The sequence below is a fragment of the Pezoporus wallicus genome, unplaced genomic scaffold, assembly GCF_028554395.1.
Source record: "Pezoporus wallicus isolate ANWC-B61680 ecotype Strahan unplaced genomic scaffold, APGP_CSIRO_Pwel_v1 contig_14644, whole genome shotgun sequence".
Taxonomy (NCBI): domain Eukaryota; kingdom Metazoa; phylum Chordata; class Aves; order Psittaciformes; family Psittacidae; genus Pezoporus; species Pezoporus wallicus.
In genome coordinates, this window is record NW_026635775.1 from 1 (window position 1) to 21,772 (window position 21,772).

The 21,772-nt window shown below is 68.8% G+C and overlaps 4 protein-coding genes and 1 long non-coding RNA gene across 8 annotated transcripts in view; 2 read left to right on the plus strand and 3 right to left on the minus strand.

Moving 5' to 3' along the window:
• Nucleotides 1-380: 380 nt before the first annotated feature.
• On the minus strand, nt 381-995 carry LOC130593230 (uncharacterized). The gene is made up of 3 exons (XR_008970764.1): nt 736-995; nt 525-591; nt 381-398 (listed from the first exon to the last, which is right to left on the minus strand). It is a non-coding gene; the product is annotated as an uncharacterized LOC130593230 (long non-coding RNA).
• A 388-nt stretch (nt 996-1,383) lies between these two features.
• On the plus strand, nt 1,384-6,714 carry TRIM46 (tripartite motif containing 46). 2 transcript variants are annotated; one of them, XM_057398203.1, is made up of 10 exons: nt 1,398-1,576; nt 2,488-2,743; nt 2,822-3,165; nt 3,258-3,401; nt 3,492-3,587; nt 3,699-3,952; nt 4,194-4,315; nt 5,454-5,753; nt 5,829-6,126; nt 6,204-6,714. In XM_057398203.1, the coding sequence occupies exons 1-10, from the start codon at nt 1,403-1,405 to the stop codon at nt 6,577-6,579; spliced, it is 2,364 nt and encodes a 787-aa protein (XP_057254186.1). In that variant the 5' UTR covers nt 1,398-1,402; the 3' UTR covers nt 6,580-6,714. The 2 variants fall into 2 exon arrangements, with proteins under 2 accessions (XP_057254187.1, XP_057254186.1); XM_057398204.1 differs by lacking the exons at nt 5,829-6,126; nt 6,204-6,714 and having other exon boundaries at nt 1,384-1,576; nt 4,642-5,581.
• A 2,245-nt stretch (nt 6,715-8,959) lies between these two features.
• On the minus strand, nt 8,960-12,388 carry MUC1 (mucin 1, cell surface associated). The gene is made up of 7 exons (XM_057398218.1): nt 12,283-12,388; nt 10,941-11,821; nt 10,723-10,781; nt 10,509-10,648; nt 10,166-10,272; nt 9,930-10,076; nt 8,960-9,095 (listed from the first exon to the last, which is right to left on the minus strand). Exons 1-7 carry the CDS (start codon nt 12,323-12,325, stop codon nt 9,021-9,023), a joined length of 1,452 nt encoding a protein of 483 aa, XP_057254201.1. The 5' UTR covers nt 12,326-12,388; the 3' UTR covers nt 8,960-9,020.
• A 2,056-nt stretch (nt 12,389-14,444) lies between these two features.
• On the minus strand, nt 14,445-21,444 carry THBS3 (thrombospondin 3). Of its 3 annotated transcripts, XM_057398200.1 has the most exons (23): nt 21,277-21,444; nt 20,294-20,500; nt 19,888-20,144; nt 19,686-19,788; nt 19,459-19,485; nt 19,116-19,198; nt 18,962-19,013; nt 18,730-18,878; nt 18,463-18,603; nt 18,237-18,314; nt 18,007-18,159; nt 17,784-17,894; nt 17,600-17,707; nt 17,250-17,409; nt 17,058-17,176; nt 16,935-16,987; nt 16,579-16,772; nt 16,324-16,502; nt 16,169-16,217; nt 15,801-15,997; nt 15,562-15,734; nt 14,807-14,946; nt 14,445-14,687 (listed from the first exon to the last, which is right to left on the minus strand). In XM_057398200.1, exons 1-23 carry the CDS (start codon nt 21,371-21,373, stop codon nt 14,629-14,631), a joined length of 2,889 nt encoding a protein of 962 aa, XP_057254183.1. In that variant the 5' UTR covers nt 21,374-21,444; the 3' UTR covers nt 14,445-14,628. The 3 variants fall into 3 exon arrangements, with proteins under 3 accessions (XP_057254183.1, XP_057254182.1, XP_057254184.1); XM_057398199.1 differs by lacking the exon at nt 21,277-21,444 and having other exon boundaries at nt 20,294-20,860; XM_057398201.1 differs by lacking the exons at nt 14,445-14,687; nt 14,807-14,946; nt 15,562-15,734; nt 21,277-21,444 and having other exon boundaries at nt 15,874-15,997; nt 16,322-16,502; nt 20,294-20,862.
• Nucleotides 21,372-21,772, plus strand: part of FDPS (farnesyl diphosphate synthase) — a 50,900-nt gene continuing 50,499 nt past the window's right edge. Inside the window, exon 1 of the mRNA XM_057398235.1 lies at nt 21,372-21,406. Within this exon, the coding sequence (XP_057254218.1) occupies nt 21,372-21,406 (35 nt within the window). The remainder of the gene's footprint in view (nt 21,407-21,772) is intronic.

Genomic DNA, 21,772 nt, shown 5'->3' on the forward strand with positions numbered 1-21,772 from the left:
TGGCTTCCGCCGCGTCCGGTGGCGGGGCTGGCGTGGGAGCGGGGCCTGCCGGTCCTCCCACGGCTCCCAGCGCCCGCAGCCTTCCCACGGCCCCTTTGTTCCCAATGGCCGTGCCAGCGGATGGAGCGTGCCCCCCCCCATCGCCCACCGGTGAGCAAGGAACCGGCTGCAGCCTGAGCGGGACCGGTCCCCAGCACACAGCAGTGAGAGGAACCGAAGCCACGGAGCTACAAAGAAATGGCTTTATTGGGCCCGGCGGGGAGGGGGCTGCAGGACATCAATTCCTCTTCCTGCCTTTGCCGACGGCCTTGGCGGGGGCAGCGATGGGCGCTGCGGACTGGTAGAGAGTGGAGGAGATCTTGTTGATGTAGTAGAGGCCGACCATGGAGAAGATGAGGCTGTGGGGGAAGAAGAGGTGAGGGTGCTCAGGCAGTAACACACGGGGATGGACCAACCTTACCCCTCCATCCCACTGCGGGTCCCTGTTCCCCCTCCTCACCCTCCCGAGCCGGGTCTGCACTTACCAAGTGGTCACGCAGACACGGTGAATGAGGCCGGAGGCAAAGAGAGCCAGCAAGAGGCAGGTGAGGACTGCGGGAAGAGCAGGAGGGAGCGATGCAGCCCCAGCGCAGGTGGCCCGGGCTGCAGCACAGCCCTTCGGCCCCAAGGGCAGACCAGGGACCCCCACAAACCCCTCCCCACGGCTCCCGCTGACCCCGGCCCCGCTGCACTCACTCTCCGGGAATATCTTGGCCTGGAAGCCCCTGCCGAACACGAGGTTCTCGAGGTTGTTGAAGGCCTGGCTGGGGGTTAAGGACCGTACCGGGGCCGTACCGAGGAGGCGCCGCAGCCCCGGCCCCCCGGTGCAAAGGATACTGTGAGGGAGCAGACGAAGAGCGCGGAGCCCAGCAGCCCGCCCTGGATCGTCAGCCACTCGGTGGAGGCGAGCTGCCGGCTGTACATCTGCATCCCGGCGAACAGCAGCAGCGACAGCAGCGACGCGGAGGGGGGAAAGCGCCTCAGCGGGGGCACCGGCACCGAGCCCCCCCCTTCCCGCAGCATCCCCCCCATCGCTACCGGTGCCCCCCCCGCCGCCGTTACCCATAGTGCCCCGCGGCGTTCCCCCGGTGCCGTCCCGGTGCCGCCGCTCTGCGCACTGCGCCCGCGCCGGGAGGCCCCGCCCCGCCCCGCTGCTGCCCCCTGGCGTCCGGGCGCGGGGCTGCGGCGCCCCCTGGCGGCGGGGAGAGGCGCCGCCGTTTCCCCCCGCGGTCCCCGCTGCCAGCCCCGGTACCGGTTGCACGGGCTCCGAGCACCGAACCCGCCCCGGGGTGCCCGGGGGCGCTGCGGGAGCCTCCCGGTGCCGCCGCCGCCCCCCCCTTCTCAGCCCCCGGTCCTGCTGAGCATGCGCGCTGCCGCCCCCCGCCCTCCCCTTCGGCTCCGCCGCTCCCTGCAACAGAGCGGGGTGTCCGGTGCTGCCGCCGCGGGGACCGGCGCCGGGAGCGGGCGCGGAGCCATGGCCGAGGGCGAGGACCTGCAGACCTTCACCTCCATCATGGACGCGCTCGTCCGCATCAGCGTGAGCGGCGGCGGCGGCGGCGGGAGGGGGGCACCGCGGGGCGGCCGGGCCCGGCCGCGCTCCCCCGGGCCGGGCGTCGCCATGGCAACGCGGCGGGGCGCGACGGGGGGCGAGCGGGGCGGCGGCGCTGCCCTGGGGGGGGCTCGAACCGCGACCGGAGCGTCCGGACCCCCCCTCCCCACCGCGGGCCCGGCTCTGGGCCCGCTGCCGGTACCCATCGCGGCCGGCCCCAGCCCCATCCCGATCCCAGCCTTGGGGCCCATCCTGGGGCTGGTCCAGGCCTGATCCTGGCCCTGGTGCTGGGCCTGATCCTGGTGCTGGTCCCATCCCCCATCCTATCCCCATCTCAGCCCTGGTGCTGCTCCCGATCCCAATCCTGACGATGCTGCTGCTCCCAGTCCTAATCCTGGCCCTGGTGCTGGCTCCAGCCCTTATCCAAGCCCTGGTGCTGCTCCTGATCCCAGTCCTGACGATGCTGCTGCTCCCAGCCCTAATCCTGGCCCTGGTGCTGGCTCCAGCCCTTATCCAGGCCCTGGTGCTGCTCCTGATCCCAGTCCTGACGATGCTGCTGCTCCCAGCCCTAATCCTGGCCCTGGTGCTGGCTCCAGCCCTTATCCAGGCCCTGGTGCTGCTCCTGATCCCAGTCCTGACCATGCTGCTGCTCCCAGTCCCAATCCTGGCCCTGATGCTGGCCCCAGCCCTGATCCAGGCCCTGGTGCTGCTCCCAGCCCTGCTCACACATTTGGAGCTGGTCCTGGCTCTGGTCCCACTGCTGGTCCTGATTGTGGCCCTGATCCAGTCCCTATCCCAGTCATAGCCCTGGTCCCCATCCTGCTGCTGGTCCCAGCCCTGATCGCCATCCTGCTGCTGCTCCCAGCCCCATCCGATGACGCTCCCCGCTCTCTCCGCAGACCAGCATGAAGAACATGGAGCGGGAGCTGGTGTGCCCGGTGTGCAAGGAGATGTACAAGCAGCCGCTGGCACTGCCCTGCACACACAACGTCTGCCACGTCTGCGCCAGCGAGGTGCTGCTGCAGCACGGGTACCTCTGCTGCGACCCCACCTCTGAGCCCTCCTCGCCCGCCGCCACCCCGGCCACCCGCAGCCCCCGCCTGGGCCGCCGCGCTGTGCCCAAACCCGACCGCCTCGACCGCCTCCTCAAGTCAGGTGAGCGACCGGAGGGCAACGGGGACGGCACCGCGGGTGACACCCCGCCTGACGCCCTTCCCCGCATCCCCCCCGCAGGCTTCGGCACCTACCCCGGGCGCAAGCGGGGCCCGGTGCACCCGCAGAGCGTGAGCTTCCCGTGCCCCGCGTGCCGGCGGGACGTGGACCTGGGCGAGCGGGGCCTGGGCAGCCTCTTCCGCAACCTGACGCTGGAGCGGGTGGTGGAGCGCTACCGGCAGACCATCAACATCAGCGCTGCCATCATGTGCCAGTTCTGCAAGCCCCCGCAGCTGGAGGCCACCAAGGGCTGCACCGAGTGCAAGTCCAGCTTCTGCAACGAGTGCTTCAAGCTCTACCACCCCTGGGGCACGCAGAAAGCCCAGCACGAACCCACACCGCCCACCCTCACCTTCCGCCCCAAGGTACCGGCTCCTTCCCCTCTCCTTTGGGGTGCTGAGGGTTTGGTGGGGGGTGGGTTCAGAGCCCCACTGAGCTCCCCTATGGCCACACGCAGGGGCTGATGTGCCCGGAGCACAAGGAGGAGGTGACTCACTACTGCAAGACGTGCCAGCGCCTGGTGTGCCAGCTCTGCCGCGTGCGGCGCACTCACACCAGCCACAAGATCACCCCTGTGCTCAGCGCGTACCAGGCCCTCAGAGTAAGAGCTGCTGGGGCAGGGACGGGGGGGAATTGGTGTCACCCCATGGGGGGTGTGGGAGCTGCCAGCGCTTCCCCTCCCTGCCTGCAGGAGAAGCTGACGAAGAGCCTCGCCTATATCCTGAGCAGCCAGGACACGGTGCAGACCCAGATTGCCGAGCTGGAGGAGACGGTGAAGCACACAGAGGTGAGAGTGGAGGCTGCTGCAGTGCCCAGGCTCTCCCCGGGCTCTCCCTGGGCTGTCCCGCTCAGCCCCGGGGCATGCAGTGAGCTGACCCCCCCCCCCCGTTGTGGGCAGGTGAATGGCTCGCAGGCCAAGGAGGAGGTGTCGCAGCTGATCCAGGGGCTGTGCTCCATGCTGGAGGAGAAGCGGGCCACCCTGCTGCAGGCCATCGAGGAGTGCCAGCAGGAGCGGCTGGCCAGCCTGCACGGCCAGATCCAGGAGCACCAGGCCATGCTGGAGAACTCGGGCATGGTGGGCTATGCCCAGGAGGTGCTGAAGGAGACCGACCAGCCCTGCTTCGTCCAGGCTGCCAAGCAGCTGCACAACAGGTACGGGGCTGCAGGCACCCAGGGCGCCGAGGGGGTGAGCATCACAGGCTGCAGGGCTGCACCCAGTGCTGCAGGGGGTCTCACCGGAGTAGAGCAGAGGGGCAGGATCCCCTCCCTGAGCTGCTGCTCCCGCTCTGGGGGTGCTCCCACCACATGGGGGGGGGCTCTGGGCTCCAGCACGCTCTGAAGCAGCTCACGTTCAGCTTCTTGCTGACTGAGACCCCTCTCTCCTGTGCTGCAGGATCCTCAGGGCCACCGACTCGCTGCAGAGCTTCCGTCCTGCGGCCACAGCCTCCTTCAGCCACTTCCAGCTGGACGTCAGCAGGGAGCTGAAGCTGCTCACGGACCTGGCCTTCATCCGAGGTAACGGCAGCAGCGCCGGGCACCGGCTGTGCCCATGCGGAGGTGCAGCCCCTCGGCCACGGCCGCTCGCGGGTCTGCTGGTCCCCCCCTCCCCGTCAGGGACAGCCCCTACAGCCCCCAGACCCCCCCTCCGCCCCGTGCCGGGTGCGGAGGCAGCACAGGCAGGGCTGTGGTGCCAGGTAAGGGCAGCAGCGGCGCCGGAGGGTGAGTACGGACGGAGGCTGCGCCGCGGCCAGGGCAGCGCTTCCCCCCGGGCAGGAGCCGCGGGGCCCTGCCGCACCTCGGCGGCACTTTTCAGACCTGCTTCTACCTCTCTTTGTTTATAGGCTGCGCCCGCTGCCGAGTCGTCACTGAAGTAACTGAGGCAAGTCACATCCCTGCCCCAGAGCCCGCCCCGCTCTCTCTGTCCCATCCCTCCAGCCCCATCCTGCCCCATCCCTGCTGCCATCCTCCATCCCCGTCCTGCCCCATCCCCGCTCCGCTGCCATCTTCCATCCCCATCCTGCTCTTCTGCCATCCTTCATTCCCTTCCTGCCCCATGGCGGTGGCAGGCAATGGCTCTGCCCCACTCTTCCATCTGCTGCCACTCCTCCTGCCCTCCTACCACCTTCTCACCCCATTTCCATCCACTCCTTGCCCCATTTCTGTCCCTCTCTCGCCCCATTTCCGTCCCGCTTTTTACCTGATTTCCATCCCCTCCTCACTCCATTTCTGTCCCCCTTCTCACCCCATTTCCACCCCTTTCCTCGTCCCACTTCCCCCCGCCATCCCCTCATCTCCCCACCCTCCTTTCCACCCTGCCTCTGCTCCCACGGTGCCACCGGCACCCTCACCCCGCCATCCTCATCTCCTCCTCTCCCACTGCCTCCATCCTCTCTCTCTCTTTCTCTCTCTTTCCTCCCTCCCGACTTGCACTCAGCCTGTCTGGTCCCTGCAGCCCCACAGCAGCAGCTCCTCTGTCTCCCCGACTCTCGCTCCTCTCTGGTGCCTCCACGCGGTCTCTGCAGTCAGATCCCTTTAGACTCCTGGTTGTGCGTCCGTGCGTCCGTCCGGAATGCCCCTTCCCTGCGTCTGGCCGCCTCCCGGCCTGCCGGGGGGGGGGATGCTGCCTGATGCCCGCCGGTGCCTTTCCCCACAGCCCCCGAGGCCCCCGTCATCGACACGCAGCGCACCTACGCCTACGACCAGATCTTCCTGTGCTGGCGGCTGCCGCAGCACTCGCCGCCCGCCTGGCACTACACGGTGGAGTACCGCAAGACCGACACCAAGGCCAAGGGGCTGAAGCTGTGGCAGCGGCGGGAGGAGGTGCGCGGCACCAGCGCCCTCGTGGAGTACCTGGACACGGACAGCGTGTACGTGCTGCGGGTGAAGGGCTGCAACAAGGCGGGATTCGGGGAGTACAGCGAGGACATCTACCTGCACACGCCGCCCGCCCCAGGTGAGAGGGGCCCGGGGCTCGGGGCAGCCCATGGGCTGCCCGCACCGTCCTCACCCTTCCTCCTCCCTCCCGCAGTCCTCAACTTCTTCCTGGACAACCGCTGGGGCTTCAACCGGGACCGCCTGGCCATCAGCAAGGACCAGCGCGCCGTGCGCAGCGTGCCCGGCATCCCCATGCTCTTCGCTGCCGAGCGCCTCATGACCAGCTGCCACCTCTCCATCGACCTGGTCATTGGCGACGTGGCCATTACGCAGGGCAAGAGCTACTGGGCCTGCTGTGTGGACCCCAGCTCCTACCTGGTCAAGGTGGGAGTGGGGCTGGAGAGCAAGCTCCAGGAGTGGTTCCAGGTGCCTCAGGACGTGGTGAGCCCCAGGTGAGCGCTGGTGACCTCCCGGCTATGGGGTGCCGAGGGGAGCCCCGAATCGTCCCTCACCCGTCCCCCTGCCGCAGGTACGACCCCGACAGCGGCCACGACAGCGGAGCGGAGGACACGACGGTGGAGGCCCCCCCTCCCTACGCCTTCCTCACCATCGGCATGGGCAAGATCCTGCTGTCGCACGGCTCGGCACTCACCTCCCGCGACCCCAACGGCTGCACCGTGCCCTTGCCCCCGCGCATCGGCATCTGCCTGGACTACGAGCAGGGCAAGGTGAGCTTCTACGACGCCGTCTCCTTCCGCGAGCTCTGGGAGTGCGGCGTGGACTGCTCCGGGCCCGTCTGCCCGGCCTTCTGCTTCATCGGCGGCGGGGCCCTGCACCTCCAGGAGCTGGTGGCCAACAAGCAGGAGCGGAAAGTGACCATCGGGGGCTTCGCCAAGCTGGACTGAGCCACGCTGCAGCCCCGCTAAACGCCGGGGCTGGGGGTGCAGAGTGCGGGGGGGGCCCTGCCGCTGGGAACAGGCCGGGTGTGGGGTTTGGGGGACGGGGGGGACAGGGACAGTGCTGCCGTCCCCTCCTCTCCCTCTCTGCAAGCCCCGTTCCCAGCTCGGCTCAAGGCTGTGGGCAGGGGTCAGCCCTGGAGATGGAGCAGGGAGGGGATGTGAGCGGGACACGGGGCTGTTCAGGGAGGGGGGACTGCAGGTGACAGTGAGGTGACAGTGGGGTGACAGTGGGGGGCGCACCAATGGGTGCTGGCTGGGGTGGGGGAGGCAGCTGGGTTGGGGGGCAATGGGGGGGGCTGGGTTGGACCAAGGTGTTGGAGACTTGTTTTATAATGGCTCATGTTCAACGTGGCCGCCCTGGGCACAGCCACCGGGGGTGTCCCCTGCTCTGCAGGGGGGCTGCAGTGGGTCCCATGTCCCCCAGGGAGCTCCATGCTTGGGGCCCTGCCTGCACGTGCTCTGCAGGGACACGCTGGGCCCCCGTTAACCACGGTGGGGTTGGCATCCGGCCCGGACGGTGATCCCGCACCGGTGATCCCACACCGGTGGTGCCGCACTGGTGCTCCTGCGCTGGTGCTCCCGCACTGGTGATCCTGCACCGGGATCCATCTGAGCTGCTGTCGTTTCTCTTGGGTTCTGTTACAGTCACTGTATTTTCATGGTTTCCTACAATAAACTGCGACGCCGAACTCCTCCTGAGCCACCCTGCAGGGCTGTGGGGCTGAGCCGGCCTTGGGGCTGTGGCCAACATGGGCTAATCCTGCCCAGGGCAGGGCTCAGGCAATGCTGACGTGTCCGGTCCCTGCCCGGCCGCGTGGCTGCTGCTGCCCATCCCCGTGGTATCGGGGCGCTCCAGCACAGTCTCCCAGCACAAGCTCAGGGAGGGGACAAGGGTCCAGCCCGGGGCGGGGGGGGGGGCGGCACTGGGGCATCCTCTGGGGTGGTAACGGGGGCTGGACCCACATCGCCGTTACCTGCGGCAGCGCGGCTCGAGGAGGGGCCGCGGCCCCTCGCTGTCCGCGCCGTCGGGGCCGGCTCCCTGTGAACAAGCGCCGCTTTGTGCCCGGTTTCGATTCCTGTGGGCCCTACCCAGGGCCGGAAGGGTTTCGGGGTGGGAGGGGGGAACGGGACCCTCCCCGCCCGGCCGCATTACCCCCCTCCCCCGGGTGTGCGGGGCTGGGGCTGACACCCTCGGTGCTGCCCTTGTGCCCCCGCTGGGGCAGGGTCCCCTCATTCCCGTCCCAGGGTGCTCCTCCTGTGCCACTCCCCCATGACCCCCCCTCCCTGCAGCCCCCCCATCCCCATCCATCCCCATCCCCGCTGGCAGGATGCTGGTCCCGCTGTTGCTGTTGGCAACTCCGGTTGCCAGCACGGCACAGGGAGAACCAGAAGCAGCAGTCACCCCCTTACCTCCCCCCCCACAGCCTTGGGGCTTGTGCCACCACCTCCCGCAGGGAACCCCCCCCCCCGGGCCCCCACCAGCCATAAGCTGGCCCCGTGCCCCCCTTCACAAGGGATCACGTTGGGGAAGGTTGTTTCCTCGTTCTGCTGTTCCAGTGGTGGCCAAAACCTTCCCAGCGCCCAGCCCCAAAGTGGGGCTGCTGTGGGGCTGCCCCCATCAGTGCCCCACTCTCTGCCCCATGGCAAGCAGGCCAGGTCCTCCTTCCACTCTCCTCCCCACCGCTCCACCCCGCTGCCCCCCAGCCCTTCCCTGCTCCTCTCCTCCCTCTCCAAAGCCGTCTCGGGGCTCGCTCTGGGTTTGGAGCATCCCAGACCTGGACCAGGGGGGTTTGGAGCGGGCCCGGCCGCGCTCGGACCCGGCTCATGCTTTATGGCCCCTCGGTTACCTTTCCCATCGTCACCTTTGCGTGACGCGGCGGAACCGGTTGTGCCGAACAGTTCGTGTTTGCTCATGCGATAGAAACCGGGAGCGCGGGTGTGAGCAGGGGTACACGGGGCACAGCGCCTGCAGCCGTGCGGGGCAGGGACGGGGAGCCCTGCGCAGCCCCGTCGGGGCTGTCCCAGCACTCGCAGGACCCCCCCGATCCGAGCCTGGAGCCCGCATCCCACAGAGAGAGATTTATTTGTACAAAATAACACCACAAAAGAGCCATTGACTTGAGGGGGGAATGGGGGGGGGGGTGCAGGAGCCGGGACCCCCCCCCTTGGTGCAAAGCCAAGCGAGTGCAGGAACCCGGGGAGCAGGGACCCCCCTTCTAGCCTGGATCCCAATCCTTGTCCATCCAGTTCTGTCATGCGCATGAATCCGGCTGCTCCAGAACCATCCGGCTCCTGCTGCCCGTGGCGGAGGGGGGGAGGATGGGGACACAAGCCCGGGGCCGGTGCTGCCCCCCCCCCAGCCCTATCCTTGTGCATCCCGGTGTCACTCAGAGGTTGTCGGAGGTAGCGGAAGGGTTGGTGTAGGTGAAGGTGCCGGTCCCCGCGCCGTTGCTGCCAGCGACCTGCAATGAGCCCCCTCCTCAGTGCCGGAACCCCCCCATCACCGCGGGGTCAGCCTAAATGCGTGTCCCCCTCCATCCTGCATGGTGGGCACCTACAGTTGCCTATGGGCACACTGAGCCCACCATGACCCCCATGGGCACCCTGGGCACAGGAGCCGTGCCGTGGCCCTGGCCATGTCCCTCTTCCTGCACGATAAGCCCAGCCCAGGCAGAGCCAAGGTAAATATTTACCCAGGCCCCTGCTATTTGCTCAGGGGGAGCTGCTCGATGGGGCCACGCAGCTGGATGTGGCTCCCGCCGCAGCATGAGTGCATGGGCAGAGCATGGGGGGCACGGGGGTGGCCCCTGCAACCCATATTGCTCAGGGGAGCTGGGGCTCATGCGTGTGTGCAGGCAGCTCTGGGCACTGTCCTGCAGCTCCAATCACAGAGCTTCTGGTGCAGGAGACGGGGTGCAGGTTAGGTGGTGCTGGGCGCAAGGTGCAGGTTATGGGGTGCAGGAGATGGGGTGCAGGTTATGGGGTGCAGGAGATGAGGTGCAGGTTATGTGGCGCTGGTTACAGTTGCTGGGTACAGGAATCAGCCCCCAGCCAGTCCCACTCCCCATCCATGCAGGAGGATGCCCTGACACCAGCACATGCGAGGCTCTGGCTGGGACACGGCCCTTGGGAAGGGGCAGAGCAGCAGCAGCCACCCGAGGCTGTGAGCTCCCTGGGGCCGGGCCGGGTCTGCCAGCACCGGTGCCACTGCTCCACCCAGGCGTGAAAGTTACCTTGCCGGTCCCAGCGACCGGCGGCGGGGGGAGCTGCCGGGTGCTGCGGTGCTGGGCGCTCACCTGGCTGTAGGGGTTGGGTTTGCTGCTGGGGGACAGGTAGCGCCCGTGGCTCTGGTACTGCAGGTACTCGGACATGGGGTGGTAGGAATCCTTCGTGCTGAACAGGTCCAGCTTCCCACGGGTCTTCCGGCGGCAGGTGCAGATGGTCTGGGGGCACAGGGATGGGGTTGAGGGACTGACGGCACAGGGATGGGGACAGGGACCCACCGGCAGGAGGGATGGGGATGGGGACTCACCAGCAGGAGGCAGGTGAGGATGCTCAGCAGCAGCAGAATGCAGACCAGGACCAGCAGAGCAATGGCCCAGCCTGGCACCGGTGCTGGGGACATCCCTTCCGTGTTGCCTGAAAGAGGACCAAAGCTGTGTCTGCACTGGGGCAGAGCCATGGGGCTGGCAAGGACCAACAGCCCTGAGAGACCCCCAGGATGGGGCCTCCTCCACTGGGTCCAGTTGGTGTTCCCAGAGCACCAGGAACCTGACTTGGCTCTGCAGGCTGCCCCCCACCACCAGGGAGACCTCCAAAGCACCCCCGTTGGGCTCCATCCTCCCTCACATCCCCATCCCAAAGCTCCTGCTCACTCCAGATGTCATCCAGCTGCAGGCCCATGATGAAGCCGTTCTGGTCCAGGCTGTTCCTGAGCTGCTGCCCAGCAGTGCTGGTGGTGATGGTGCTGTCCTGGCCAAACACGAGGGTGGACTGCACGGCCACGGAACCTTGGCTGCCCATGGAAGAAGTGTCAGTGCCCAGGTGGTGCCCGGCACCAGGGGCTCTGCGTGGTGCAGCCCCACTCACCTGAAACGGAGCTCACTGCATCCCTTGTAGCTCTGCCCACTGCCATAGACACGGTCAAACTGGAACAGAGCATGAGGGTGATGGAGACCACATCCCTCCTCCATCCATCCATCCATCCCATCCCCTCTGTGCTCCCCATCACGGCACCAGCGCTGCTGAAGAGGGTACCGGGGGCACTTACACAGGGCACAGAACGGGGGCTTTGCTCTGGGACTCACCATGGCCAGCAAGGTGCGGCTCAGGCTCCGGTACTGCTCTGACGCGGGATTGCGCAGGCTCTCATTGAAGCTCCTGTTGAGGATGCGGAAGGACAGGGGGATGCTGAGCAGCAGCTGCACCGCGGTGGCGGTGTTGGGGCTGGGACCGGCGCTGCTGCCCGGTGCCACCGCAGGGGCTGTGACAGAGGTTGTGTGCGTGGGGACGGTCCGAGTGCTGCTGCTTTTGGTGCTGGAGGTGAGAATCACCGTGCCACCATCTGTGCCAGACGTGGGAGCTGCAGCGCTGCTCTTGGTTGTTTTGGTGGCAATGGTGGGAGCCGTGGTGCTGCTGATGGTTGCGTTGGTGTCAGAGGTGGGAGCCACGGTGCTGCTGTTGGTTGCGTTGGTGTCAGAGGTGGGAGCCACGGTGCTGCTGTTGGTTGCGTTGGTGGCAGAGGTGGGAGCCACGGTGCTGCTGTTGGTTGTGTTGGTGGCAGAGGTGGGAGCCACGGTGCTGATGGTGGCTGTGTTGGTGGCAGAGGTGGGAGCCATGGTGCTGCTGTTGGTGCTGAAGGTGGGGACCAAGCTGCTGCTGTTTGTGGTGGTGTTGGTGTAGGGGGCGGCAGAGCTGACCGTGGTAGGCACCATGGTGCTGTTGGCAGTGGTGGTGTTGGGCTGGAAGCTTGTGGTGTTGCTTGTGCTGGGGAAGGCTGTAGCAGAGGGTGGTTGTCCCCCATTGCTGCTTGTGATGGTGATGTTCAGGGTGGTGGTCATGGGGGGGGTGGTGGTGGTGGTCGTCTCGGTGGTCATCTCCGTGGTGGTCGTGGTTGTCTCTGTGGTGGTTGTGTCAGTGGCAGTGGTCTCCGTGGTGCTCTCGGTGGTGGTGGTCATGGCACAGGTACCTAAAGGAAAACACCAGGAGTCAGCGGCTGGGAATGATTCAACACGGCTCCTCGGCTGGACGCTCCCTGGGCACCGGGAGCCACCACGACCTCAGGAGCCAACCAGAGCCTCACCCCATGAGCCCCCTTTGCTGTGGGTCCCCACCCTGCCCCACTGAAGGCGCTGGAGGGGAGCCCGTGGTCCCGGTGCTCACGGACACGCCTGAATTCCAGCCCCGGGCAGAGCCGGCTCCGGCTGCACCAGCACGGCCGGCGGGAGCCAGCGGCGGTGCAGACCCCCGTGTCCCGGCTTTGCTGGGGACACCACCCCCGGAGCGATGCAGAGGGAGCGGCGGTGACATCGCTGGTGCCGGGGACCCCCGGTCCCGGCTCAGAAGCAGCCCCGGGGGCTCGGCTCCCGCCCCGCATCGCCCCAGCCCCGCTCCGTCGGGTTCGGGGTGTCCCCGCCCGCAGCCCCTCACCTGCGCCCAGCGCCAGCAGCAGCAGGAGGGTGGCGTTGGCCATGGGGCTGGTCCGGGGCCGCCGGAGCCCTCCCGTGCGCGCCGTCGGCTCGCTCCGCTCCCGGCAGCAGGAACTGGCGGCAGCTTTATAGAAACACCTGGGACAGGAGGGGAGGCCCCACCCCGCCGCCGGCCCCACCGAGGACGGGACGGGACGGGGGGGGGTGTCCCTCCGAGCAGCTTCGCACCGGGCACGGGGCGCGATGGGGCTCCCGCAGCATCCTGACCGCCGGGGCTCGGTCCCGGGCTGGGGGGGCACCACCAGCAGCATCCCCGAGCCGCGGGTGGGGACAGAGGGAAGGGGCAGTGCCGGGGATCCCAGGGCAGGAGGGTTTGGGGGTTAAACCCACATGAACCCCATGGACTATGCCGCGGACCCCAGAACATGGTGGGGAGCAAGGGGGGACAGAGCCCCCCAGTCCCCCGTATGGGTGAGGGGGGGCTCGTTTCCTGGCTCAGCCCTGAGTTAATCATTACCGGCCGGCCCCTGCCTCGCCCTACATTCAAATAAACACCGGTGATACCCCCCCGAAACGCTTACGCAGGTGGGGACCGGGGCCCCATAAAATCCCAGTACCTCCCAGTAACCTCCCTGCCAGGTCCCAGTGCACCCCCTCCCGGTCCTGGGCGCCACAACAGGTGTAAGACCCTCATCCCTCTTGGGACGCAGCCCCTGGCCATGCCCGGTGCCAAGCCGGATGCTGATGCTCCACCCCAGGGGTACGAGGTGCCGCCGGTGCCCCCGTCCTGCCCGGTGACACGTGCTCCTGGCACGGCCGGACCACAGCAACCGCTCTGGTCCCTCCCTGCCCCTGCCCTGCGGAAGAGCCCCGATTCCCAGAAAAGGCCCCAGGTCTCAGGAAGGGCTTGGCTAGGGCCCCCCCTCCGGGTGCCCTGCCCTGCCCTGCGCGGAGAGCGGGGGGGGTCAGTGCAAAGGGGAGCAGAACAGGGGAGTGGGGGGACCCTCCGCGGTGCTCACGGGGTGGGTGCTCGGCGCCTCAGCGCGGGTTAGATAGGACCCGGCTGCACCCCGGTCCCCAACGGGGCGCCCTGCCCTGGGGCCAGCAGGGGGGATGCGGCAAAGGATAGGCAGCAAGCTCTGGGTGACCAGGACACCCCTTCCTCCCCCCAATCCCCCCCCGGACGCCCCCATTCGAGCTGACCCCCCGCGTTCTGCTCTGCACCAGCTCCGGTACCCGGGACCCACACCCGGTTCAACATTCCCCTCGGTACAACCGATGGAGCACTCGCCGTAGGGGGGGGGACACGGGTCCCGTCCTCCGCGGCAGCGACCCCCGGCCCCGGCGCCGTACGAGGGGCCTCTGGTCCCGGTTGGGTCCCGGTTGGGTCCCGCCAGCCCCGGCGGCGACTGAGCTCCGGCGCCCTCTGGCGGACCCGGTCCTCTCGACACGCCCCGGGACGGGAACCGGGAGCGGGACCGGAGCCCGCGGGTGCCCGTGGCGGCAGGGGGGGGGGTTGTGTGTGCGTGGTGGCGGCTCAGCCCCGCCGCGCCCTGCACCGGACGGACCGGGGGGCTCTCGGCACCGCGCGGCACCCCCCGCTTCCCGCACGCCCCGGTCGCGCCGCGGCCCCGGTCCGGGGTCTGGCAGCGCTGCCCCGGGCACTGCCCCCGGTCCCGGTCCCGGCGGGGCAGCCCCGCGCCCACCGCGTTGCCCTTTTAAGAGCGGGGCCCGGCGCCGCCGCCGCGGGGCGGGCCGGTGGCGGCCCCGCGCGCTCCCGGGCGGGCGGGAGCAGGGAAGGAAGGGGAGGGGGGGGAGGCACATTCCGGAGCGTTGCCGGGACAGCCGTCGCCATGGCGACCGGGCAGTGCCGCCGGGGCTCGGCGCGCACCGCGCAGTTCCCACGGAGCGGCCCGAGCGGCGGGTCCGGTGCGCGTCCTCCGCGGCGGCGGCAGGGCCGGGATGCGGTGCAGTGTTGTGCGCTCGCCTACCAATATTGCACTCGTCCCGGCCTCCCGCCGCCGCGGGCTCCGCCGGTGGCACAACCCCCCCTCCGCGACCACCGGACCGGAGAGCACCGGGGGGGGAGGGAGGGGGGGTCTGAGCCGTTTCGAGGCACCGGGACCACGCCCCCCCCTCCCCAAAGGAACGGGGCGCGCAGGCTAGAAAACACTTAAAACTTTATGGCCAGACTTCGGGCAGGGACCGGAGCAGCAGCGGGGGGGGCCGCGCCGGTACCGGCAGTGCAAAGTCCGCGGGGGGCCCGGAGCGGGGCCTGGCCGGGAGCGGGGCCCAGAGCGGTGCCGCCGGCGCGGTGCGGGGGGGGAACCGGGCCGGGCGCGGCCGCTCACTCGCGTCCCTGCAGCAGGAACCGGCGGAAGGGCTCGAAATCGGCGGGGATCGTGTCTGCGGGGACACAGCGGGGGGGAAGCTCCGGTAAAGCGGGACCGAGCCACCCCCCGCGGGAGGTGCTCGTCGAGCTCTCGGCCGGGTAAAGCGGGGGGCTGCCGGGGGGCCCTGCTCACCGTTGCAGCGGTACTGCAGGTTGGACCAGATGATGTTCTCCTGGGAGAAGCAGAAGACCCCCAGCCGCCCCCCGCGCATCGTGGTGTCGATGATCACCCCGGAGTCGGCCACCAGCCGCGGGCCCTCGTACAGCCGGACCCTGGCGAGGGAACGGTGCGACCCGGTCGGTCAGCGGGACCCCGCCGGGGGCAGCGCCGGGCACCCCGACCCGGGCCGGAGCGGGGCACGGGGCCGGCGGCACCGAGCTGGGGCATCGCGGCCCGCGGTGGGATGCGAGCACCGGCCCGGGAACGGGGCGTCCCGCGGCGGGTGGGATAGGGTGAACCCCCCGCCCCGGGCCGGGCCCCCCGCCGCGGCCGCGATGGAGCCCCCGGCCCCGGCCCCGCCGCCTTTGTCGGGCGCTTTGCATGTGAAAGGCTCCGGCGGCCGCGGGGTCGCCATGGAGACGGGACAATGGCCACGGGGGCCCGGCCGGGCGGACAGGAACGGCCCGCGGAGCCCCCCCGCGACGGCCGCCCCGCCGGGAGCCTTAAAGGGGAAACGCGGTCCCAGCGGGAGGGACCCCTCCCCACCGACAGCGTCCTCCCCCCCCCCCCCGAGAGCTGGACCACACTGGGGGCTGGACCCCTCCCCAGGGCATCCCCCCGCTGCCGTGGTCCCACGGGGTGGACCGGTCCCCCCCACCAGCATCCTCCCCCTGTATCATGGCAGGAGCAGCCGCATCCCATCACCCATCACCCCGGGCCCTGCTCACCTGATGTAGCCGACCTGGGGCCTGTGGGCCAGTTGCCAGCGGTAGGAGGTCTTGTCCCGCCAGCCCACGTTGCGCGGGTCCTTCCAGAGCAGGCGGACGTGGTCGGGCGTGTGGCCCGTGTGCCACAGCGCGTTGCGCAAGTGCTCCCCGGGGCCCGTCGAGGACTTCACCGCCTGTGGGTGCACAGGGAGTCAATGGGGAGGGACCCCGACCTGGCGCCAGGGGTGGCCAGCACCCACCTTGAGCTGCAGCCCCGGCTCAGCCACGGCACGGAAGGGGGTGGCCTGCCAGTACGTCTGCTCCGTCTGCTTCCACATCACCACGTAGAAGCTGGCGCTGTCCTGGTAGCTGAAGATGAAGCCGGCGTAGTCATCGTCGGTGACAGTGTTGACATGGAAGGTGCCCTCGAAGTCCACCCCGTTGAAGGCTGTGTAGCCTACAGGCAGGCAAACGCTGCAAGGACACCGCTCCCCCAGCACGGGACCCCCCACCCCAGCTCCCTCCACTCCTCTGTGGGGCAAAGAACCAGCCCTCACCCACCCAGCACAGGGGGACAGGAGCAGAGGGGCTGCCCCACAGGACCTAGAGGTGGGAGAGCATCTCTTACCAACAGCCAAGCCCGGGTCACTGTTCATGGTCTGCACAATCTCCATGCCCTGATGGGGACAGCCGGGTGAGGGGAGTCCCCAGGGACCCCCGGGCCCTGCTCTGCTCCCCCTCTGCCAGCTCCGGCCCCAGAAACACAGGGGGCAGCACCCACACCTGGTTGAGGACGACCCAGTTGGGATCGATCTGAGCATCCCCCTCGGGGTCAAGGATGACGGTCTGGTAGGCTCGGAAGTCGGTCAGTGTCACCTCGGCGCTCTCGGGGCACACGTCGAACTGATCCACGACTGTGTCGTTGTCAAAGTCCTCCTCGCACACGTCGCCCACCCCGTTCCCTGCGGACACGCAGCCCAGTCAGGCTGGGATGAGCCCGTGTGTGGCTCTGCCTCCTCCGGCCCACCCTGCCCTCACCATCCGAGTCCTTCTGGTTGGGGTTGGGGATGAGGCGGCAGTTGTCTGGGCCAGGCGCTGTGTAGTCGGGGATGCCATCGTTGTCATCGTCATTGTCACAGTCATCCCCCAGCCCGTCGTTGTCCGAGTCCAGCTGGGAGCTGTTCGGGATCTCGGCGCAGTTGTCCTTGGTGTCCTGGTGCCCGTCCCCATCACTGCCAGCAAGAATAGGGTCACAGCAGTGCTGCACACTGGGGTCCCAGCACCGTGTCCCAGCACCCTTGCCATCTCCAAAGACCTCGTCATCCCCTCTCCCAGGCCTCCAAGCCAGGAATGGATGGGACAGGGTGGTGACCCCACCTCCTCGTGGTCCCTACCTGTCCTCATTGGTGTCACAGATGTCTCCTACCAGGTCGCTGTCCATATCTGTCTGGAGGAGAGCAGTGCCCTGGTTCAGTGCTGCCTGAGGACCCCCATTCCCCACCGGGCCCCCACCATACCTGAGTGGGGTTGCTCATTTCAGGGCAACTGTCACAGGCGTCCCCGACCCCGTCCTCATCCCGGTCTGTCTGCAGAGGGTTGGGCACCTTGGGGCAGTTATCCAGCATGTTGGGAATCCCTGCAAGGACAGCGCTGGGTGGATGCCCACAGTCCGGGGTGCAGCAGGGCAGGGCAGCCCCGCAGCCACTCACCGTCCCCATCGATGTCGTTGTCACAAGCGTCCCCCTCGCCGTTGCTGTCTGTGTCCCGCTGGTCGTTGTTGGGCACGTTGGGGCAGTTGTCGCAGGCATCCCCGAAGGAGTCGGTGTCCGAGTTCTGCTGGTCCTTGTTGGGGAAGAGCCGGCAGTTGTCCTGTGAGAAAGGGGACAGGGATGCCCACGTTGCAGTGGTTGGTGGGCGACGCCACATTCCCTCACGGCTCAGTCCAGGACATCTCCAGTCATGACCATCCCAGAGCCCTAAGAGAAGCATCTTGAAGGAGTCAGCACCAAGCCAAAGGGAGAAGCCCCCTGCCCAGCACAACCCCAAAAGCCACAGGCACCTCCACGTTCTTGATGCCATCACCATCGGCATCATCATCACACTGGTCCCCGATGCCGTCGTTGTCAGCATCCTCCTGCCCCGAATTTGGTGTCAGGCGGCAGTTGTCCTGCAGGGACAGTGTCAGAGAGGAGGAGATGAGGTGTGAAGCACAGCCCATGCCCCACCGTGCCGCTGGTACCCACCTGCTTGCAGTGCTTGTTGTTGTCAATGCAGGGCAGGGGCTCATCAGGGTAGCCATCAAGGTCGGTGTCTTGCCCACACACGTTGCCGTTGCCAGCCCAGCCCACGTTGCACTGAAGAAACAAGGAATCAGGAGCTGGGAAGCAGGACAAGGCCATGGCAGGACCAAGCGCTGCCCGTGCCCCCCCGGCTTCGCCCTCCTCCTGCCCCTGTCCCCTCACACACCGCACAGGAGATCTCCCCGTTCCTCTCGAACACGCAGAAGCCATTGATGTCGCAGGGGTTGGAGGTGGGAGTGCTGCAGGACTTCTGCGGGATGCAGCCGGACGTTTGGTTCCCCACAAACCCAGACTTGCAGGGACCGCACTTGTAGGAGCCCTGGGAGAGGGAGGGCAGGGTCGGGATGAGGGAGCGGAGCAGCCTCAGGTGCCAGGCCATGGGGCAGCTCTGCTCACCAGCGTGTTGGTGCAGATGGAGTTGGGGTCACAGCCCCCGTTGTTCCCATCGTTGCACTCATCAATATCCGTGCAAACCTGCGAGCAGGGCGGGAGAAGCCATCACATGGGGCTGCTCCCTGCAGCCCTGCCCATTCCTGTCCCTCCTCCAGCAGCATCCTCCACCCGTCCCCGCAGCTCCGCAGCCAGGAGCATCCACAGGGATCGGGCTGAGCACCACACTCACCTGCTTGCTGGCCCTTGCATAGTCAGCTCCCACACCGGACACGGTGTTGCCGCGATAGCCGCGGGGACAGGGCTCGCAGCGGAAGCCAGGGACTGTGTTGATGCACTTGGAGCCAGGGAAGCAGGGGTTGGCGTGGGCACACTGCGGAGGGAGAAACACCCCTTCACCCTCCAGCACGGCATTCCACACTTCGGGATGGCCACAGCCCCGGGGCATCCCAGTGGAGCCCTTCCCGGCCAGAGGAAGCACCATCTGCAGCGCACCCACCTCATCGATGTCGGCACAGTGGGTGCCGTTCCCCTCCAGCCCCGGTGGGCAGGGCCCGCAGCGGTACCCGGGGTACTCGTAGGTCTCCATGCAGTCCACGCCGCTGAAGCAGGGGTTGGGGTTGCAGCGGGACCGGTGCTCGTGGAAGCCTGAGGAGAGGAGGGACCGGGCAGGGGTGAGACAGGGCCGCCCTCTGCCCCCTGAGGTGGGAGCAGAGCCTCGCAGCACTCACCGCAGACCTGGCACTCCATGATGGTGTTGCGGATCAGGGACATCTCCTTCACCTGCGGCAGCAGAGCGCAGCGTCAGGGGGGGCAGCGTCCCCTGGCAGCATGCTCCTGGGAAATCCAGCCCAGGGAGGGCCGGTACCACCCCCCCTGCCTCACCTGGTCCCTGATGTCCTCCCGCAGCTCAGTCAGGACCCGGTTGAACAGGGTCAGCTGCGTCACCAGCGCCTTGGTCTGCTCGCCTGGGCAGGAGCAAAGGGACAGGGTCAGCCCAAGGCAGATGCAGCTTCCCAGGGCCACGGGCTGGGAAGCGGGAGGACAAGACAAGCAACGGCTCCTCCTCCTCCCTGGTCCACACAGGTTCCCTTCCCCTGTAGCAACCCCTTCGACCCACCACATCCTGAGGCCGGCAGGCACGTGGGGCACTGGGGCGGTTTGTGTAGCCCCAAACACTGCCATTGCCCTCATGCCAGGGAAGGAGGGAAGCGGAGCAGAGACTTACCCAGGATGGAGGCCAGCGCGTTTGTCACTGCCAAGGAGAGAGGCGAGATGTTACTGAGTGCTGCCAAGAGCCCAGCAGTGCAGGGCTGCTCCTGGTTCATGCATGCACAGCACTTGGGCAGGAGCACCCCTCTGTGCAGCACATTGGCACCTCCTACCTCGTGTGTCACAGCACACGGGTGACCCCGTACCTGCTCTGCCCGGTGCAAGAGGCAGGTGTGCCATTACCTGCACTGTGAATGGACTCATCCCCTTGGAAAGGGCACTCGCTCAGGGCCCCCACGCGGCTCATGGACCCCCCCAGGATCAGCTTCATCGACTCCACGACCCCCTGATGTACAAAGGGAGACGTGGTCAGCCGGGGGGGGGGGGGGGGGGTGTGAGCTCTGCCTGTCCCCAAAGGCACAGCAAGGGGGGTCCCAGCACTCACCTGCATCCTCTGGTAGGCTTTCTGCCCCGTGCGCACCTCGATGGACTCCACCTCTGCCAGGGGGATCTCGGACAGCTCGGGCAGCCCCACGCTGGAGTCCATCTGCTTGCAGTCGACGTAGAGCTCCACGCTGAGCATGTCCCCGCGCAGCCCGCTCAGGCGCACGATGACCGTGTGGCTCTGCCCGTCCGCCACGTGCGCGTGCTGCAGGTTCACCGAGTGCAGTTTGTTGTCCTCCCGCAGGTAACGCACCAGCACTGCGGAGCAGCAGGGAGAGGCGGTCAGCTCCCCCCTGCCCCAGGGCTGGCAGCCCCCCAGGACCAGCGTGCACCCGGTGCCATCCCTAGTGGGCCCCTCGGGTGGCAGTGGCTCGGTCCCCGTTTCCTTCTGAGCGTCACGGGCCCACCTTTGTTGATTTTCCCCACTATGGAGACCTCCAACCACCTCGTGTTGTCCTTCTTGGAGTAGAGGCCGAAGAGGGTCCCCCCCTGCTTGGGGGGCAGGCGGAAGGTGGAGAGGAGGTAAACGTCGTTAACGGTCAGGAGCTCCATGCGGATCTTGTGTGCGATGCTGGCCATCTGCCGGGCCTCGCTCACCAGCAGCAGGTCGATGACTGCGGGAGCCAAACGCGGGGGTCGCCCCCTGAACCGGGACCCGCAGCTCCGGACACGCCCGGTGCGGGGCACGCGGCCCGGCCCGGCCCACGGGACGGAGCCGGGGGAGGTCCCTGGACCGCCGGGCCCCGGGGGTCCGGGGAAGCCCCGAGATCCCCGGGCCCCGCCCAGCGCCGGCCCCGCGCGGTGGCGCTCCAGGACCGGCAGCGCCGCGGCCGCGCCACCGGGAGGGACCCGCGGAGCCCCCGCCACTGGCGGGACCGGCGGCCCAGCGGGGACCCCGGCCCGGAGCCTGCCCCGCTCCGCACCCCGCTCCGCACCCGGGGCTTCCCCGCCGGCCCCCGGCATCCCGCACCCGGGACGACCCCGCAGAGCGGGGATGCAACTCGCGGGACTGCCCCCCCCCCGCCCCGCATCGGGACCCGGAGCTCCTGCAGGGACGGCCCGGCCCGGGGCGCTCCGGGGAGGCGCGGAGAGCCCGGTCCCGCCGCTTGCTCCGTGCAGCCGCACCGGGCAGAGCAGCGGCAGCCCCGACAAGCGGCAGCCGCGCACCGCTGGAGCCCCCGAGCTCGCATCGGGACCGGCGGCTCCCTGCTCCCGGCGGCCGCCCCGCGCTCCTCGGATGAATGCGCCCCGGTCCCCCTGTCCCTCCGTGCCCCGGTGCCCGCAGCGCGGCTGCCAGAGCTCCCGGGGCGAGCAGAGCCGCTGTCAGCGGGCCCCGGGCCGGGGAGCGGGGCCGGGGGTCTCCGTCCGCCTCGCCCCGGTCTCCCCTTACCTTGCAGCCCCTGACGAGCCGCGCCGGCGGCGCCCAGCAGGAGCAGCACCAGGAGCGCGCCCAGCGCCGGGCCCCCCGCGGCCGCCGGTGCCCCCATGCCGCCGGTGCCGCCGGTGCGGAGCGGAGCGCGGTGGAGCGGGGTGGCGCGACGGGGGAGGGGCCGGGGCTGCCGGCGAGGAGGAAACAAAGAGCCGTCAATCACGGGCGCGCATCCCGGGGACCCCGGCGGCGGAGGGGAGAGGAGCGGGGGGGGACGCGGCGCACCGGGGGAGCCACCGGCAGCCCCGCGCTGCCCGGCCCTGGCGCAGCTCCTGCGCGCCGGTTCACCGGGAGGTCAGGCAGTCTGGGGCCGCCCTACAGCGAGCCAGAGCTGCCCCAGCAGCGCCGGAGCATCCCAGCCCGGGAGAGCCGGGGACGGCGGGGGCCGCGTTGCCGGGGTATCCCCCGGTGCCAGCCCCCGGGGCGGGCGGTGCTCCCCGGCGGGAGCGGAGCCAGC

Coding starts and splice junctions, on each gene's coding strand:
- TRIM46 (XM_057398203.1), top strand. CDS start 1,403: ATGCGCGCTGCCGCCCCCCGCCCTCCCCTTCGGCTCCGCCGCTCCCTG. Junction 1,577..2,487: donor ACGCGCTCGTCCGCATCAGC/GTGAGCGGCGGC, acceptor CTCTCTCCGCAG/ACCAGCATGAAGAACATGGA. Junction 4,316..5,453: donor GGACCTGGCCTTCATCCGAG/GTAACGGCAGCA, acceptor CTTTCCCCACAG/CCCCCGAGGCCCCCGTCATC.
- THBS3 (XM_057398199.1), bottom strand. CDS start 20,849: ATGCCGGGGGCCGGCGGGGAAGCCCCGGGTGCGGAGCGGGGTGCGGAG. Junction 17,708..17,783: donor ACAACAAGCACTGCAAGCAG/GTGGGTACCAGC, acceptor CTGTCCCTGCAG/GACAACTGCCGCCTGACACC. Junction 17,177..17,249: donor CAACGACATCGATGGGGACG/GTGAGTGGCTGC, acceptor CTGTCCTTGCAG/GGATTCCCAACATGCTGGAT.
- MUC1 (XM_057398218.1), bottom strand. CDS start 12,325: ATGGCCAACGCCACCCTCCTGCTGCTGCTGGCGCTGGGCGCAG. Junction 11,822..12,282: donor GCTGCTGGCGCTGGGCGCAG/GTGAGGGGCTGC, acceptor GTTTTCCTTTAG/GTACCTGTGCCATGACCACC. Junction 10,782..10,940: donor GCCGCACCTTGCTGGCCATG/GTGAGTCCCAGA, acceptor GCTCTGTTCCAG/TTTGACCGTGTCTATGGCAG.